Here is a 19434-nt window from a genome sequence, read left to right as displayed (position 1 = left end):
CATCAGCTGTATCTCTGGTTCTCATTCCTCTACTCTTGGGTGGAGCAGAGCTTGACATAGGTCTGTCTTGAGCTTTGTCCCTCTTGGAGAGGGGAGAGGCTGAAGCCAGCTTTAAACCTGTAATGAACTAGCTGCAGCCCAGGAGTTACTGGGCTGGATGCAGACACAGAATGAAGCAGGCTGGTAGTTTTCTGTCACTTCCCCCCTGCCCTTCTTATTCTGCTGTAAAAGTTTTTTGTTTCCTTTTCTTTTTTCTTTTTTTATACGAGCCATTCGTATTTTGCTTCAAGATCTGTTACGAGGTACTTTTTCTTGCTGCTTCACTGGACACTAAACTCTAATTTCTCTGCAGTAATTTTTAATAACCTAGAACTCTGTGCACAGTGTTTCCTGTAATTAGGCATGTTTCAGGCAGTTGTTCCTTCAGGCCTCCACTGCATTTCAGTGGAGAGGAACATAACCTCCACCTCCAGTTGACATAGATTATTTATAGATGGAAAGCTATGGCCCCCCGTGAATGAAAGCATTATTCATGGAGTGAGATGTAATCCCTAAAATCCAGGCTGGGAGAACTGCTGCTCAGCTGAGACCACTTTTAAAACCTATGAGGCAACTGCTTTCACTGTAAACTAAGGAATCAGGTATAAATACATTTTACTACACCTTTAAAGTACAAAACAGAACAGATGATTGAAAGGCACCGTGCTCTCTTGCCAGTACTTTCATGGACTTGTTCCAGCCCTCCCAATCTCTTTTTTTTTTTTTTTCTCCAGTTTTTTATACACTTATTAATTCTGTTCCCCCTGCCCCCAACACACACTCTTCCCCTTCCAGTCTTTGGTCAGACAACAATATAGTGGCTTGATTCAAAACTTACTGATTAGCTGAGATTAGCTATTATTTCAAAACCCTACAAATTAGGCAAGGTATATATATTCAGCTGGAAACCAAAGGAGATCTGTTGCAGGAGATCGGGGTGGGAGCAATTCACTGGACAAATATTGCAGAGCAGCTCAGTTTACTGTAGTACAAAGCACCAGGGAATGTGCATCCAAAGTCCCGTGTGACACACATCGGGGAAGGACACCCTTTTTCATGATACAGCTGCCTGCAAAGCTACGCAGATCAGGTTTGGTCACCTGAATTGCAGGAGCAGATAAAACACTGAGGGCTTGAGAAATATGTAACTTTAATTAAAAACAAACAAACAAACAAACCTCTAGGATTCTCACAGAATTTGGGAGCTGGCAGGGCATTGTAGAAAATGGCATGCATTGAGTCTTGTGCATCAGAAAATATATCACGAGCTGGCAGCACTGGACAGTGCAAGGCTCAGAAGAACAAAAGGTAAACCTAGGTGCTTTAATATGCTGCGAGTTGGGAAGGAAATATTTCAAATATAATTTGTTTGGGGGCCATCTGAGCCTACAGACTTGTTTCAGCTTGTTACCATCCACGGTGCATTGTTTCTGCCATCTACCTCTAAACGACCAGTTAAAAGGACAGCTGCATTAAGTTACATAGCTCCACTTTATCCAGGCATGGTTTAGTGGTACAGGTTGGACTGTACACAGAGGGGAAAACATTGTCCTTGCCCAGTGACTATGCAGGCATTGATTTTAACAGGAATTGAGATGTGTGGGCAGGACTTACTCTGCTGTTGTTATTGCTCTCTAGTGATAGGCACAAATTCTATTTCTCAGTGCAGGAAGGCTCAAGTTTATCCTGTCTAATTGAGATGCCAAAAGCTAGGCATCTCCGGGGCCCGTTTAGCCTAATATCACTTTCTACTGACCATGGAGAAACTAACCTATGCTAGCTGTCTTTGTTAGGTGAGACAAATACTGACCCAGTGCAGTGCCTCAGATCCTTGAGCGTGGGGCTAACTGGAGAACTATAACACTCTCTGTTACTAACAAGATACCCAAAGACCTCTTTCCTTCTGAAATTTCCATCTGAAAATCCAAATTCCAACTATGGAATTGGGGGATATAGCAGGAGGGAACTGCTAGAGGCAAACACTGTTTGCCCACTAACTGTGAGGGCCCTGCTTCCATGGGCTAACTGAGGCTGGAGGGATCCTCTTCCTTTCTTTGGTAGTCTGTAGGATGTGTCCACCATCTTTGTAGGCAGCACTGCAAGGCAGAGATTTCCCTTCTCTCTTCTAGCTGGGCAGTTCAGCCCAAGTGCAAGGGCTTGTTCTATATTTGGACTTTGGTCAGTTACTGAAGGTAAGGGAGGGGGAAGCCTCATCTGAATCCTGCTGTCTTTTCCCAGGCGCGTTCCAGATGTAAGCATGCCTAGATTTCTGATTTGATCTCAATTTGTGCTTTGCTAGAGGGAAATGAGGAGGGTCCACAGCTGAAAGCCCAGGCTGGGAGAAAGTAAAATCTGCCACAAGCATCCATGTACCTGTCTCAGTAATAGAAGCAATGGGAAAATTTCTGTTTAATGGAAGGAAGAAACTGAGTGCTCCTAAAAACCTTGCTAAACTTAGGGAGTCATTGCTACCTTTCAGCTCCTGTTTACTCTTTCTTTTGACGATGCTCCATTCTGCTAGTAAAATTTCTTCCGTGTGACTGGGCTTTGTAAAACCTACTTAATCCAACATAGATATGTTTTATGCAGTTGCATCCAGCACAGTGCTATTTCAGTTGATTTAAATGAGAAAGTTAAATCTCAGTCTAGACGGAGCTCCGTTTAGCTCTTGTGAGTCTTGCACCCGGCAAGATGCATCATCTCTGAATGTTTCTCATTTTCCAGAGAAGCCCAAGAGAGCTACATCTCCCCATAAAATTCCTGTCTGCACTAAATTGCCTTTTAGCGGTGATTTATACCTCAATAAAATACATCACGAGAAGGAGAAAATGTTTAATTGTATAAGTGGCATGACTTATGTGAGACATTTTTTGGTGCTTATTTATGCATTTATCTTCTTTAAAAGGGGGTGTAAAGACCCCTGACTTTCATTTACAGTGGGAACAGTAAAGGTCAGAAAAAATAAACAGAGTGGAGAATGAGGAGTAAATCTTAACCTAGTGTGGCTTCTGAAAAAGACCTTGCTTAGGAAATTCACTAAAAAATACGGACAGGTTCAGGCTGGATTTAGGATCCTAAGGGATTCCCCAGCGAAGAAACCCTGAGAAGAATCCTTTCTCCTAACAAACTGAGCCTGAAAGCAGAACGAAATTCGAGGGTCTTTGCCTCGCACCTGATTCTGGATGTTATATTTCTTTTCTCAAAGCAGTTGCAGTGGCAAATGGAGGAATCTTTTATGTTGTTCACAAAATCAGGGATTTTGAGTACTTGTTTGTTTCCCCAACCCCAGAACCTCTTTGAAAGTTGTATTGTGGCCGTCTTTTAAAATAGATAGCTTAGGGGTGAATATAGTGCCAGAGCATCATTCGCAAGACATGAGCTTTGGGACATGTGAGCCTGTCTTCAGGCTTCTGCTGTAAGACTTCTGCTCGCAGCTTCATCCTGCCAATGATGGGTGTTCGGGCAGCAGCTGAAACATGTTGTTCAAGCAGCACATGTGAGATGAGAAGGCTCCAGGATAATTAGAAATGGGTTTATTGCTGGGAGGCTGGCATGATTTACTTAATTTATATCATAAGTGTGCTTCCTTATCTCTTCTATTGCCTGTGTAATGGCATAGCTTTGAAGCCTGTTCTTTGGGGTGTGAAAGTTAAGGGGCAAAGTGAAGCCTGTTGTCCAGCTCCAATTTTATCTCATTACTGATCAAATGTTTATTATAGTATAAGAGTCAGTGCTTGACAGGTGCTTCCACCTGCATGAACATGACCCTTGCCTCAAGGGCTGTCTAGACTTCAAAAGCTGGATAGTAGGTGTGTGGTAACGCGTAGCCACTCAGGCACAGACTTGCCTATGTATTTACATATTAGTCAGGCTGACAGAGTGAAGGAATACTTCATAAGCGTGTAGGCCAACATAGCAATCTTATCTCCTTGTTATCTACTGCCTCAGCCCTGCGCCTACATGCCTTACTGCAATGTTGCACTCTGCATGGTAACTCATCTTCCATGAACTGGCAAATAGGAAGAGCTATGTCAGGAACTCGGAGATTTTGAGTAGTGAAAGGTAGGCCTTCTAAAGCATTTTATGCCATGCCAGCTTTCTGATTGCCAGTAAAATATTTTGAATTCTTCCTACTGACATCTAGGAGTTTCCCTGAAATGTGAGAACTGATCAACACAATTTTCAGAAGTTCCCCTCTTACCCAGCAATGGACAAAGAAGTTGCGTCTTCGTACTTAAACACTGTACCTGCTGACACGGTGGGCTGCACACATCCTTTGAGACACTGTTTACTACAGAGACATGCCTAACTCTTCTTTACCAAAAAAAGTCGCTCTGGAAATGTGTTCAGCAAAGACGCCTTTACCTCAAACCCTTACAGCTACCCAAAATACTAGTTCTTGCTAGCTTTTGAACTAAGGCTGCAGCCAAGCCTAACAATGAGAAGCCTGAATTCTGAGTGCTGTGGGTGTTTGGTCCACATTTAAGAAAGAGAGTATTTTCTTGCTGAACTTCATGAAAAGAAAGGCAATTAAGCTTCTATTAAAATGGCTTTTGACTTTGTAGAAAGTGAAACTTACCATTATGCAGTGTTTTTCTGGCTTCCACCTACAATATGTTAATCTAAGGAACACAGGAGCTTTGTGTATTGACGATAGCTATCGCTGTAGGAAATCCAGCATTGTGGTAAACCAGCTGCTTTTTTTGCCTTTCCCAATTGTAGAATTTTTTTTTTTCACTTCCAGGATTTCCTTGTTCCAAATCTCTCTTCATAGACACAAGCACTTTCTTTCACTGAAAGAAAAAACATAAATAAAATGCAGGTGAACAAAGAAGGAGAATGCCTTTCCGTCGACTTTACCGTCCTGCCAATTCAAATGGTTCTGCATAGCACAGGATTTCCCTGCACAGTTCTCCTGATGAGGCACAAGGCTGACCTCAGGGTGAAACCGATTCTCTCTAAAAGAGGTTTAAATAACTATGCCACTGTCAGTAATGTATTTGTGTTTAATCAGTGACATGACCTTTTTATATCCCCGTTAAGGACTGAGGAATTTTGGCAGGTACCATAAACTGATGCATGTTGCATGGCCTTACTTTACTGTTCCCAGTGCATTTATCAGGAAGCCAATATCCAAAATTGCTCAATAGCTCTGGAATGTTTATTCCAGCCGTTCCTTCATCTGCAGGTCTGCAGCCTAATGTTGCAGCTTTGTGCTGGCAATGCAAAAGGTCAGATAGACCTTATCCAGAAAAAAAATCAGCTTCTTTGGGCTTCACTGAACAGGCTTTGAGGGAAATGCAGCCCGTAAACCAAAACACAACCAATCTACAATCATGAGTTCAAAATGCACTATTTTATGGGTTTGAATAGCTTAGATTCTTTCTTAATACTTCTGTTCTTCATACTGAGACAGTGCCTAGATGCTAGACCACCATCTGGAATAAGCAAACGTAAAGCAAAGGCTGACCTGTATACAGAAGTTCATTAACCTACCTTTAAACTGGCCACTCTTGCTTTCGGAAGTCATTTTAGTTTGTTTTTTAAATCTGTTGGTTGTTTTCAGCAACCAAACATAACATTGGTGAGGCCCTGTCCTTATTCGGATGAAGAATACAACTATGCTGCAGGGAATTTGCCTTTTGACCACTCAGGTATATAAGTGACTGTAAACTAATGACCAGTTTTTTGATAGGGATTTTTTGAGACACTTACTGTGTCAAAAAAGACCTGAACTGCATGAAAAAGCATAAGAGCTGTTAGGAAGTAGCTGAGCAAGCTTATGAGAGAGCTCTGAGTTAAAAGAATGGGGAGGGTCTATGCCACGTGTGGAGGGAATTAAGCTTTAGATGGGCTTGGTGTGTGGCTGCAGTGAGCCATAACACAATCCTTCCAGCACATGACATGCAGGGTGAGCTGGGAGCTGGGTGGAGTGGTTTGGCTTTGGGATGCCTTCCGTTTGCTGGGATAGTCAGTATGAAGGAAACCTTGAGAACAGAGTACATCTGCTTTTTGAAGACCTCAGTAACTTTCACTATTTTTACTTGCAAACCTAGAAAAGTGGTTGTCCCTTAGGACTGGTTTTCTTGTTAGGGGATTTTCTAGGGTTTGACAGCAGCTCCAGAATTTCAGCAGGCCTTTGCTATCCTCTAGTTGTATCATACAGAGAACCCAGAAAGGATGGCTTTTCCCCCTGCGTTTTTCTAGGCAGCACCAATGTCTCATCCAAAAACTATGGAGGATAGAACTGTACAAAATGAGGGAGAAATGACTGCCTTCTAAAGTATGTTCACATCACTACGTAAACACATACCCCCCTCCCCCCCAAAAAAGGACTAATAGCAGAGGCTGAGTAAGCTGCAGGATCTTTCAGCTGAGAGACACTGCTAGTAAAAGTCACACAGCAGTCTCATTTCTCTGCTCCCAATAAATGAGGAAAACTGGCGTCCTGGCAAGGATTTTTCCTGTCTGTCTGGGTCTTAAGCACAGAAGCAGCACTTCGCAGGGAAGAAAAAAATATTTTAGTGTGAATAGCAGCCAGCTGCTGATTTTTTTTTTTCTGTCTCTGGCTTCCGAAACATACATTCAACATGCTCAACACAATTGCTCACCCCTTGTCCAACTTGCAGTGGATTTAAAGAGCAGTACCAAAATTTTCCCCATATTTTGAACACAGCAAGTTTCTTGAGGGATAAAGGGCCCAGAGACAACTTCTTGCACTTAGCCAAGTCTATTAGCTGAATATTCACCCAGAAGAGCAATAAAATATTGTGCCAAAGATCTTGGAAAGATGGGGGGCAACTTCACAGAGACTCTTTGTAAAAGCAGCATGTGCTGCCTCACTGAGGGGCCACCAATGCTGGCCTCGCTTGGTTCATCTTTCTGGACTCCCTGTTTTGTGGAAGCTTTAGCAGCCCCTTTGGCTCCCTTGCTCTTCCTCTCCAGCCCCTGCTGCACAAGCCATGCACTATTTGTGTTTTGTACTCTCGGAATGGTGAACAGGAAAGTTATTTCCCTCTGTCTTCCTGCAAGGCCACCTTTTCTTCTGCAAGATGCTAGCCTTGAGGAAGGGCAGTCTGTACCTTTCTTATCTTCCATTGTGGAAGTGTCAAACAGCTCATGGCTGTTTGGCTGTTTAAGACTTCTTGCTTTGGCTGAGCGCATGCATCTTCTGTGACCTGGGAGATGTGCTGATGCTGCTGGGCCTTGTCTAGGTGTGGACAGCTGTATGGCATAACTGTAAAGTGCAATTATGTCATTGCAGTAATGCAAATGTAACTCTCTTGCAGAAAGAAGAGCATATTTCAAGCTGTTATTTGAGTCATATCTGAAGCAATGACTCTTGAGTGCAATAGGACAAGCAAGGTATTTGATCCAACAACGTCTCTGTTTCTCTGAGATTCGGCAGTGGTCAGTTCTGACCTGCTGGCATGTACTCAGCCCAGGAAAGACCACGTAGCTGGAGAGGTGGAAGGAGTTACTAGCTGAGAGATCCCTGCAAACAATACAGCAGGATAGTCTTCTGCTAAATGCACCAAGCAAGAAGCCTGCAGTCTGTTGGCATATTTATTCCGCTGGTGGTATGTTCTTTTCACTGCTATGAAAAGGGCATGAAATCTGCCTATGAAGTCTATACAGTATTCATCCCCCTTGCTTAGTTAAAGGAGTTAGATTCTTTTCATGTCAGCAGTAACTTTATGCTAAAATCCTGTAAACTAAAAGGCTGCAGAAAACTTGAGCTTTTACCTAGCGCTTAACTTGACAGCTTAGGCAACCAAGTAGCATTCCAGAAGTAAAACGGGGTTTTTCAAATGACTGTTTTGGGATTATTACCCTTATCTTTCAATTACTAAGTTCAGTTCCTGTAGTCCAGTCTGAGGTATACAGAAAACATTTGCTCACCAAATGGTGTGAAGAGCAAGATTACCCTTCTGTGATCCATGTGATTTACGAGGGTAAATCATGGTTTTAATAAACTGATCGAAAGACAGATCCAACTAAAATCCTCCAAAGGCGAGATGAGGAGGGGAACAACTTGTCAGCTGTGTTTAAGGAAGAAAGGCAAACAAACTCTTAGGCCCCTCTGTACTAAAGAAGGACAACATTGTACTGAAATGGCTAACTGCTGCTCCATGTACTGCATGATTATACTTTGTACCCTTTCATAGCACTGAGGAAAGAAAATAAGGTGCAACCCACACGCCCTCCAGATCTGCCGTAAGGCATTTTTTTCCATCTTGCATAATGAACAGGCGCTCTGTGCTTTTGCTTCACAAACAAATTATTTATTGCTTGATGCTGAATTCCCCTTTTATGCGCTGCGTTATTATTTCACCAGCGTATTTCAAAAGTTGCTCTTTCAGATTTCTTCTACCCTTTAGAACTCAAAAAAGCTTCTGTTTATGCTGATTGAAGCTCTACAGGAAGTCATTAGATCCTAATTATGAGAGCAGTTTGAGGGCCAGGCTACTACACAGTCCTTGCAGCCTAAAGAGGTAACAGTGGGAGAGCAAACACTGGTATGAAGATGTGAAATGACTTGTACAAGACCTGGACAGAAAACCAGTTGTGGTATTAGAAAGAGTGTCCAAATTTTCTGTGTTTCCAAGTTTCCCCACAGGAGGGTCTTGTCTTTGACAACTCAAATACACCAGGCAGGGTTTTCAGGACCCCAGAAAACAGCCACTGTTGTTGCTGGAAGTGACTTTCCAACATCCTTCATGTAAGGAGAAACTGGTAGGAAGAGTTCTCCTTTCTAAGTTGCATGGAGAGGAAAAAAAGGTGTTAAGAGGTAGAGATGAGGTGAGCTGGGAGAATTTTAAAACAGGGATAGACGGCTGACATATAAGCCTTCATTAGTAAGTGTTTGGTTTCACTTTTCTGAAAGTGGGTGGGAGCTGTGAGATTGCAATAGTTCATCAAGTATGTTAAATCTAAACTACAGGAGTGTACCCAAATTCTGGCAGCAGCTGTAGTTACCTGCAGTTAGAGCTGCCTCATGCTTCTCACTAGAAGATCATACCTGAGAGTGTTTACACTTTTGCCAGACTTTGACTGGGTGGGTTGATATTTTCAGGGTCAAGCCACAGGCAAAGGTCCTGTAATTGCCTGAAAAGGTCCTGAAATGAGAGCCACACCTGTTGTGCAAGTCGGGCCTCACCGGTAGCTGTGCTGACCAGCAAGGTGGAAAAGGAGCACCTTAACCACCATGCTTAAACCATAAATACTTAATCTATTAAGCATTGTGGAAGGTTAATGGTTGAGGAGCATTACACCAGAGATCATTGCCCTTCAGGGTTTGGAACAGCGCTCCAGGCTGTGTTTTCTTTCTCTGCAGCTAGCTTCAAAACCTCAGGAAATTGTCTCTTCCCTTCCTAGCAGGAGAACTGTCACAGGAATAAGGACTTGTGGTTACTATGAGTTATAGCATTAGCTCTAGTACAGAGTTCTGAGCATTTAGTGTAAATATTGAATCCTGCTTGCTCAAAAAAGTCCATTTCACAAATGAAGTTCTGTGCCAACCTATTCCTCCTAAAATATTAGGAGAGTGATGTCAAGAGCATCCCATTAAGGTTGCTTGGTTAGGGTCTTTTTTTAAAAAATTAGCAAGCACCAAAATCAAGGTAGCCTGTATGACCTTCACTTAAGGTTAAATTCCTTAAATTACCAAAAAAAAAAAAATCATTGCCACTCAGCTGTAATTACTCCTTTTCTGTTTCCTTTTTAAGCTGCGTGGCCTCAGGCCTTATCTAGTATATACAGTACATCATCTTCAGCACTGAACTACAAAGTTAACTTCTGCTTGACCATTTGGTAGTGTTCTCACTGTAAATGTCCACACAATGCTTATCTGCCCCGTGACGATAAGTCATATTTTAATAGAGCAGAGAAGCACAGAGAAAAGTTAATTCGATGTAGGACTGGCTTCACCTATTATCAGGTATCTAGTCTGAGTCACTTGTCTATGAGTGGAGAAAGGTGTTTCTAAAATACAGCTGATCCTATTCTAAAGCTGTTGCTTAGCATATATGGGTGAATTCACCTTCTGGAAGTGCTTTCCTCTATAGGGGGAGTTTAGCTGACTGCTTTGCAGATTTGCCATTGGCAAATTAATTAGCTGCAGTTCTCTATGAACTCCCTATAGAGTTCTCTGTAATTTCCACTGATTCGAGATGTCTCATGAGACATCTGCAACTTTTGTTTTGGAACTGCAACTTTGCAAATACCTTTTTTTCCTTAGGAACCAGAGCTAAAGTTGGAAGAAAGCATTGTTTTGAAATTAAATATCAAATCTTGTCGTCCCCCCCAACCTAAATCTAATTTTCAATAATTCTTTTTTGGGGGGCAGGGGGAAGGTGGAGGGGAAACCGCCAAACAAAAAACCATGCGGTCCAAAACATTGCTTTCCATTTCATTTCCTTTCAGAACAGCTTTTACTTTAAGTTTTAGATACCTATGTTCTCAAATGCTTGTTTTGAAAATTGTAAAGGTAAATGTTTGGACTTCTGTCAACATTTGTTAACAACCATCTTCGGACTTTGACACAGCTTTGCTTACTGGTTTACTTAACTGGAAAGTAGATTTGTTTTAAGATGAACACTAACAGTTAAGTTGGGGGAAAAAAAACCTGGTACTGGTACGTAACTTTTTTGGTATTACTTGATTAATTTGAAATATAGCTCTTTATTTTGACTTACTGATGTGCATGCTTACCACTTCAGCAAAGCAGGTCAGAAATGTTTCAGTGTAATTAATTGGAAATAGAGGAATACGAAGTATCTATTTTCAAAGCTTGGGGTTAAATGAGGTAACCTAAACTTTGTAGGAGCTCTGCAGTGGTAGTATTGATGGAATCTGAGATTTTGAAAACAATTCTTTTTTTAAAACAAGAGACCATAATTTTTCTTTCAATAAACTGCATCCACTACTTCAGTAGCACTCTACAGCCTCTGCAACAAATAAAGTAGGGGCCCTCGAGAAAAGGTTCTTATTACAGCACAGTCACTGAGTAACACTTAAAGTACCTGCACTGAATGAGACATGGGATTTATGGGGAAATATAGTGTGTGACAGAATGCATAGGGTAAAGACTAAAGCTAAAAAATGCAAGTATAAAGGCAATTCATGCTGTCTTAATTACAAAGATAGGTACTTTGAATTGTAATATTCTTTTAATTTGTAATCATTTTTAATGGCTAGGAATGCTGGACTGAGATGTGCCAAGCGGGAGGTATGGAGACTGTGTGTATGTGTGTGCGTGTGTGTGTATATATATTTTTATATATATATATATATATATATATATGTATATTTAATAGAATGTTTTGGTCTAAAACCCGTGCTCAGTTGTTCTTCCTCCTCATCCAAACTGTATTCTGTCTGCACTGAGTGAACTGAGTTAGAAAAGAACGGAGCCATTTCAGTCTTCCTGAGAGGCAGAGGTGAGCAGACTGGTGCAAAGCCCTGTAGCAGCAGCTCTGTACAGCAGTACCTGTGGGCAGGCAGGCTGGGTCATGGGACCTCCCTTGCAGTGGAGCTTTATTCCCTTCAACAAGGGTGAACAACAGTTTTGGTGGCTTCCTGCGTTATTTAGCCTCAGTAAGTCACAGAAGACAACAGGGCAATACATGCTGCTAATACAAGGTGCTCAGTTTTGGTGACAGGTCCCATGAGCATGGTACCTGTGTTTTCTGAGGTGCACAAGCAAAAGGAAATGGAACGAGTAATTAGTTTTCTAGCCTTTTGCTACTGGAGGTGGTTTAAACTTGTTGTTTGTGTTTCACAGTAAGGTGAGCGTGGAGGTCCCAGCCACGTGCCACGTGTCATGCGGCAGAGCAGAGGCTGCTGGTGCTCTGTAAACAGCGTGCTCTGTAGCTCCCAGGCCCTTGAATAGGCTCTGAGCAAACTGTTGCTGGACCCTGTTGTTAAGTAACGCTAGTTCAGCGTTCAGGAAAAACAAGCTTGGCTGAGCCTTGGGAGCTTGCAGCAGCTTATTTCCCTCCTGTTGCAAAACAATAGATACGTGAGTACGGGCAATTACAACAGATGTGAGCAGGCTCTGAAATCCGCTTCTACACTTTGCCATTTCCTGAACTTTCAGATATAAGCTGTTGCTTTGGACCTGTCTCAATGTGTCTGCAAATAATGAGCAATTTTAAAGAGATTCATAGGTATTGAATATTACCCTGCTAAGTGGTCGGCATCCACCGGGCCTCATCACTTTTTTCAGACACACCACTTTGGGAGGTACGAGTTGGTAGTGAAAAGCTGGGGGCACATCTCATGGCTAGAGTTCAAACCTGTACTGTTGCTGAATGAGTTGCCCAGGGAAAGTTATTACACCTATACATGTACTTGCTCCTACGCAAATCTACAGACTCGCCATATCTCATCCACAGTGCAGTAAACCAGACATTTGCCACCCACTGAGTCTTTAACAGTAGAGTAGGAGATAAGTTATAAGAAACAGGAGGTAGTAATGAACAGCAGACAGAGTAGGCATGGGTTAATGTAAAAGCAGAATAAGTAATATAGCTGAAAGCCAGAGGAAAATAAAGGTGAGGCTGTCCTGTTGGAAGTGCATGTATTAGCAGGAGTCCACATGTTCTACCTGCAGTGAAGAATCAGTCACAGGTGACAAAGGAGAGCGGCAGAGGTGAAGTAACTCTTGTAGCAGTTGCCTCACAGGGTTACTACTTTAACACATGCAACAAACTCCCATGGTGTCTGCTGGTGGGCAGACAAACATTGGCCCATTACCTGCTTGAGGCCCTGACTCACAGGCTCAATTTAGCAGGGACCAACTTGGTCCTGGGCAATTAATGAGCAATAAGTTGGCTTGGCACCAAAGAGCAAGTGCAGGCACTCATAGGGTTCTGCTAGACAGTTCTTAGAGTAATGGTACCCCGCCTCTTATGAGCATTTGGGTTTTTAAGTAGGATGGAAACATTCTGTACATGGTATGCATAGCATACAGTCAGTATACCTGAGGAAGTGATCATCAGGAACTACTGTTGCCAACACAAACACAACTCAGAATTACAGCCCTAATCTTCCATCTGACTGCTAGCTCGTGCTTACCCTAAGCAACACCAGAGGCGGGAGAGAGGGTTGCAGTGCAGTAGCTCTCTTTGGCTTCAGAGCTGACGCTAAAAAGAAGTTGGGGGTGGTTGCTGGTGGTGTCTTGTCTTTTCTCTTCCCGCTTGAGCTGACTGTTATGAATAAGCCATTCTGAGGTAAGAAGGAACATCAAACATTTAAACCTACGCCACGTGGAGGTTCAGGCTTGACTTACAGTTCCTCTCAGATCTAGCTGCAGGCACTGATGATGTTAGCATCCTATGTGCTCTGCCTGACCCCTTGGCCAGAAGTTACTGCCACTGTGGCAAGGATGACAAGAGAAGCAACGTGTTCCCTCCTCCCTTACCACAGCTCTTGGCCTTATACCCCAGCACCAGTTGAGGTCCGGGCTGGTTTGAAGGAGGATGCTGCGCTCGGAGCTGTGTAGCTGAGCGCCATGTTTCAAACTCTGTTGTAGCTAATGTTTCCCACCTGCCAGCCCCTGGTGAGTCGGGAAGAAACTTTACAGCAGCTGAATGCATAGGTGTTGCAAATTGCTTCTCACTTTACCTGGTTTACTTTGCTGTTTTTTGTATTATAGGAGGTGAAATAGCTGCTATGCAGAACTCTTCCCAGCTCTCAGAGGCATCCACTTAATCATCTGAGTTCAAAAGTCATGTGTTAGCGGATTTGACTTGGATCCAGCCCCTTATCTTGCCTTAAAACCTTTACACTCTGTTAAACAGACCAGGAGGTCCGCAACAGTTTACTTCCCATATTACGGCTTTACCTTTTCACAGTTCCTGGTTCTTATCTGTCTTCTCTTGCACTCTGGGCTCAAGGAGGGATGGGGTGGCTTAAGCTGCCAGATGCACTTGGGGGATTTCTCAGCTGCCTGCTTAAGGTGACTGGAGGTCACTCTATGGAAGCAGAAACACTGAGCTCGTACTCTAAACCAGAACTGTAACAAAAATGGGCAAAAATCACAGAACAACATCCAAATTAAAAACTTATGATGTGCTTTGAATGAGTAATTACCAATTGCATTGCGTCAGGAACTGTTTTTACGATTGCCATTGAAAGTTTGTGCAACTCATGCTTTTTTGGCAGTAATATAACAGCTCTTTGAATTAGGGGTTGTAAATGTCATTTGGACTCAACAGAAAAAGACATAGTCTAGTTAAATAGTTTGGTTGTAAGATGCTGGGTTGTGTTACAGTCTTGTCTGACATGAGCTTTCTAGGGGAAGGAGCATAAAACTAGAACTGTAAAGTGATGTGAAAATGTCATTGCTGGCATGATAATTATGTAAGTGATGAGATTAATCATTTGGTTTTTAAATTAGGTGCCTAGGTTCTCTTTACCATGTGAGGTGAATTAGGTACCTCAGAATGGTTGCTCTGTTTTGGCATTGCATAAATAAAGATTTGCTCTGAGGCTCTGGCCTAAATGTTAGGGCACTTGTGGGTGCATAGATCAGAATTACAGCCAGTTTAATTATTCAGATTTGAAGATGGAATAGGTGAGTACTCCCTTCTCATTTCCCCAGAAGACTTTACATCTAAGAGGTGTGGCAGTGTTCATAAGAGGTGCGAGATGGGTGATCAAGTGAAACAGAGGAACAGAATTAAACATTGATTTTACATAACAGCTGAGCTGTAGAGTAAGAGACCCACAGCCTCCACCAGTTAGGTTTTATGCAAACCTCTGAGTAATAGCTCTAGTTCTCTGCTAAACTGGGCCTTTTGGGAAAAGTACGCAAATGAAGTCTTAGTCTGCGGATCCTCTCAGATGTGAACATGAACAAGGCAGCAGGCTGTTCAACTGACCAAGATGTTTGCCATCCCCACTTTACACACAAATTCCTGCCATAATGAAAGGGGATGTTGTGCATGGTGGGCAAGGGTTCGGCCAGCAAAGTCTATCTTCCAAACATCATGCATTCCTGTGGAGTAGCTGTGTTTGACTGTTTGTCCTGTACCTATATTCCGGCTTCCTTGGCTGTTAGGAGTGATTTTTTATATTTTATATGAGGTGAAGAGACTTGCTGGACTATCTCAAAAAGCATATATACTAACAATATATTTTTTTTATTAAAAACAAATGTATTTGTGAAAGGTAGGATTCACCTAAGTGGATACGTATTTAAATATACATGTTTAAGTTTTAGTTGTCAATTTTGTTTGAAGCCCTGTAAATAGTTCCTCATCCAATTATGTGTTGAGATGCGCATATGTCAGTTGAAGATTATCTTGGATATGTTTTTCTCTCAGTGCCAATCAATTTCTGCTTCAGGAGTATCAATTCATTCCATCTCATGCTTATTCACCCCTGGTTTACTTGCAGCACTATCAAACAGTCAGAATTTTTACTGCTGAAAAATTGCCAAGGGATAATTACTTTCAGCATTGGTATAAACACAAAGACACTGCTTGTAACGTGTTAAACCTTTGGTTTGGTTTGGTTTTCCTCTACCGCTCACAGCAAGTTATATCCCTAGCTAAACATCTCACTAGCATACCAGTTATGGTAATTGAAGCCCAAATGTGTATGTTTGGTCTGGTAACAAAAAGAAGGGCATACCACTTGGCAGAAAATGCTTCTCAAAGTTCAGCAAATCTCTGAAATATGTATATATATATATGAGACTTTAAGTTCTGGCAACCGTTTTCATTAAACAAGAATGAAAAACACTTGTTTGTTTAAACCTCGCTGCTGTTGCAGGGGAGGCTCTCCTGGAGCTCAATGGCTCAGGTGTGAGATGAACTAACAGCAGATAGGGAGGTGAGCGTGCGGGGTGCGCTGAAACCACACCAGGAGGTACGCTGTGTTGGGTTAACTCACACTGTAATAAAACACTGCACATTAGGCAGGTGAACAACCCAAGCAAATAACTACGGTATTCATAGTTTTCTCATGTACAAAAGCAATTTTTGAGACTTTCACGCTCCAACAGCTACCCTGCAGAATGCACCACCTCTAGCAGGCTGTGCAAGGAGCTAACAGCCAGCCCTGAGCTGGGCCTGTTCCAGGGGAATTCAGCTCGTGAGAACTACTGACCCCTGCACAGTGCGGGCCCAGGGCTACTCTCATTTACACAAGTGCGAATCTGGAATCACTCAGAAGAGCCCAATATTCAAAACAGATTATTTTGCTTGCTATGAAGTCAGCGAACGCAACTCCTGTTTCTGTATGTACGTGATAGCAGATGTTTCTGTATGTACGTGATAGCAGAATGTGTCCTTAGGGGGTCAGGCCACGGATGTGCCAAATACATCTGACCAGGAGCTGGGTGTCCTCAGCTCCTCTCATGGGGAAGGTCTACTGCTTCCACCTAATGTATTCAGGACCATACACAGCTGCATGAGTTTTAGTAACTGTATCTGAGCTATGGTGTGCATCAGTCTGGTCTTTGGGCCAGTTAGACTAAACAAGAACAGTAACTTATGTGAGGAAGTATTTTATGCACTGGGGTTTATGGATACAAATAGATCTGAATAGATTGATTTCATTTCACTCTAGGATAGTTGCAGAAAACTAATTTTGGCAGAACCCAGAGCAAGATGTCGTGTCTTTTTTGCAAGTAGATCAATGGAAAAGTCACCTATTGGAGCACTGTGGAGTGTTATGATTTTCATCTTCTAGAGATCTGTCTTTGGAAGCAATGTGTTCAGTCACAACTGAGCCCTATTTCAAAGGAAAAATGTTGGTAGCAAACGAAGAGAAAAGGTAGCAATGTGTTGCCTGTCGACTGCCCTGGCTGCACCTGTATAAAGTGATTGTCCTTAACATGCAACAGATTGTCAATGGATCAAAACACCACTTCCCATTTATTTCCCTGATCAGTCTGCTAGTTCCATAGGGACAATCTGCCTCAAAGGGAGCCAAACACGCCTGTCCCTTTTTCCTAAGGGACAGCCAAGGGTAACCTGCAGTGAGACTTTTGCTCTATCTGTGAGCAAGCCTGACACAAAAAGGCTCAGGAAAACAGTAAAGTCAGTGACTTGCATGTCCCAGAACTAAATTATGTCAGCAGCACTGGAATTAACAAAAGAATTGACAGAAACTGTGATAATCTCGAATGCTTCCATGTACCTTAATGCCCTCACAAGATAAGCCAGCATGTGCTGTGGATAATAGAAGCTACATGTGTTAAATAGCAGCTGGTAAAGAGGTACAAACTGGTCCACTGGTCACCGACAAACAAAAAGTGTAGGAGCTGACTTCCAACCTGCCTTTCCCTTACTCTTTTCACCTGCCTGCCAGTTCTAACAGCACTTGCAGGGGCGTAACAGTGCAAAGTCCACCATCAAATTTCATAGTGAATTCAAACCTAGGAGGAGAGGACATGAACAGGATAGGCAGATGGCCCATTTGGAAAATGGGCTAAGAAGTGATTAACCCTTTAATAAATTGAGACGCAGCACCTGCTTGATGGCCCTGGTAACACTCTGAGATATCTGCAGGGGGTGAATAGAAGTTCAAGGCCAGCAGAAAGCCGTTGTCACTGGTCGTGAATTCACAATTGCATATAAGCATTATTTTGTTGGACAGAGGAAAGGAGGAGGAGATTCTGTGTTCAAAGAAATATTGTGGTAAGTCATTTTTTTGCGTCATTGAAACGTGCTTTCCTAAGAACGGAAGCAGGGAGGTCAGAGGAGGGTCTTCCTGCTTTTGCAAGAGCAGTAAGTTTCAGTTTACAAAATAGTTTCCCTAGGACATGACTACAAGGCATTTGACAGCCCTGTTAAAGAGTTATTTGGGAATATTTCTCACAAAATCATTTTTCTAATTTAAAAAAACATTACTTTGTTTAAAACTGACAGTTTTGCTTAGAATTAGTTATTTCAAAACACGTCTATTGGCAGTAAAATTTTCAGAAGATTGACTTTTAATTAAAGTCTCCTTGTGACATTTTTGAGAACAAAAACTCTAGCTCAAAATTAATTTTGGTTTGGCATTTTGTCTAACTAAAACCCTGAAAAAAAAATCCAAATAATTTGATCATTTCAGTGATTTTTTTTTCTTTTTTAAGCATCCTCGTGACTTTTTTGTTGCTGTTAAGATTTCAATTTTTGGAATAATTATTCCAAACAAAAATCCAGATTTTCAAAGTTTAAAATATTTCCCCCATGTGGCATGACTGTTTCTAGCCTAGTGTATTACTAGACTCAGTAGTAAAACCGTCCCTCAATAGACAACCTTAAAAAATATTTTTTGTGGAGAGAAGGACATATGATCCAATCAGCCTTTCTGCGTGGAACTACTCAGACCAGGGGCCTTTTCTGCATAATAATTTAGGTATCTGCTTTTTCTTTGATGCTTACTACAAAGTATTTTCAAGGAAAACAGATAGCCTCTGAATAGAGCTGTATGGAGAAGTGAGACATGCTATGCAGTGAAGTGCAGTTCACAGTGTAAGCACTTACCTGGGAATGGACAAAATGAAAACTGAGTTCTGGACCTCATTTAGCTCTACCCCCAACCCTATCTCCACTGCTCTCTTCTTGTGACTCTTTCCCCCTCCAACCTTTTCAGAAATCCTCACCCTGCAGCGAGGAAGCACAACCCCCTTGAAGAATGTAACATGAAGTGATCTGCCATAACAGCTGTGGCCAAACCCTCCTACAGCCCGCTAAGTGGGTGGAAACAGCTGGATGTGTTTTTCCCCTAAAAAATGCTTGCCAGGAGGGTGGAGCATCTTTGAGCTCTCCTGTGATGGGTGTGAGGCTTTTCCAGCTGGCTGCAGTACCATGAGCATCCCATACTTTGAGGGTTTTCCAGCAACCTGGAATTGCCAGGTGAGGCCAAAACCATTCTCCTCCCCTGACTGCTATTTGTGCCCGGTTACCCGTAATGTTGCCTGCTCTGTGGGCCACGCTCAGCATGCTGGGCTTCTGGCTGGTGGATGGTCTATATAAGGCTGTTGCAGTGGTTTGTTTGGGGAGGGAAGGGCTGGAGCAGTCTCCTCTGTTGTTCTCCCTCCTAAAGGACACTTTCAAGAACTTTCCTCTCTGTCCTGTTGCTTTGCTCCTTCATTTCCCTTATCTTTCCCTCCTCTAGTTTTATTCTTTCCCTTTTTATCTCTTCCCTCCCTTCCTCTGCTCCCCTTCCCTCCTCTAGCTTTCTGCTACTTTTGTTTTGAGTGCCCATGGCTCAGTGAGGACAGTTGCAGCCTAGGCCTTGATGTGAACAGAGCCTGAGCAAGTCAATCTGTCACTGCAATAGTGGGCTTACAATTTTTTTTTTTATTCTTTATCAAAGCTCTTAAGTTTCCAACTTAAAGTTTTGAAGGGGTATTTTGGAGATGAGGGGCACAGCAGTAGAATGGCTGGG

General features: G+C 42.5%; 1 protein-coding gene across 2 annotated transcripts in view; it reads right to left on the bottom strand.

Annotated features, from left to right (window-relative positions):
- Positions 1–19434, bottom strand: part of NEDD9 (neural precursor cell expressed, developmentally down-regulated 9) — a 108366-nt gene that overhangs the window by 75223 nt on the left and 13709 nt on the right. For both annotated transcript variants that reach the window (XM_068931857.1, XM_009677974.2), the window contains exon 2: positions 4619–4832. Coding sequence is in view for 1 of the 2 variants with exons in the window: in XM_009677974.2 (XP_009676269.1) it covers positions 4619–4621 (3 nt within the window). In the remaining variant the exon portion in view is untranslated. The remainder of the gene's footprint in view (positions 1–4618; positions 4833–19434) is intronic.

Source organism: Struthio camelus, chromosome 2 (assembly GCF_040807025.1).
Source record: "Struthio camelus isolate bStrCam1 chromosome 2, bStrCam1.hap1, whole genome shotgun sequence".
NCBI classification, from domain to species: domain Eukaryota; kingdom Metazoa; phylum Chordata; class Aves; order Struthioniformes; family Struthionidae; genus Struthio; species Struthio camelus.
The sequence above is the reverse complement of the archived record's forward strand: the minus strand, read 5'-3'. Positions and strand labels throughout refer to the sequence as shown.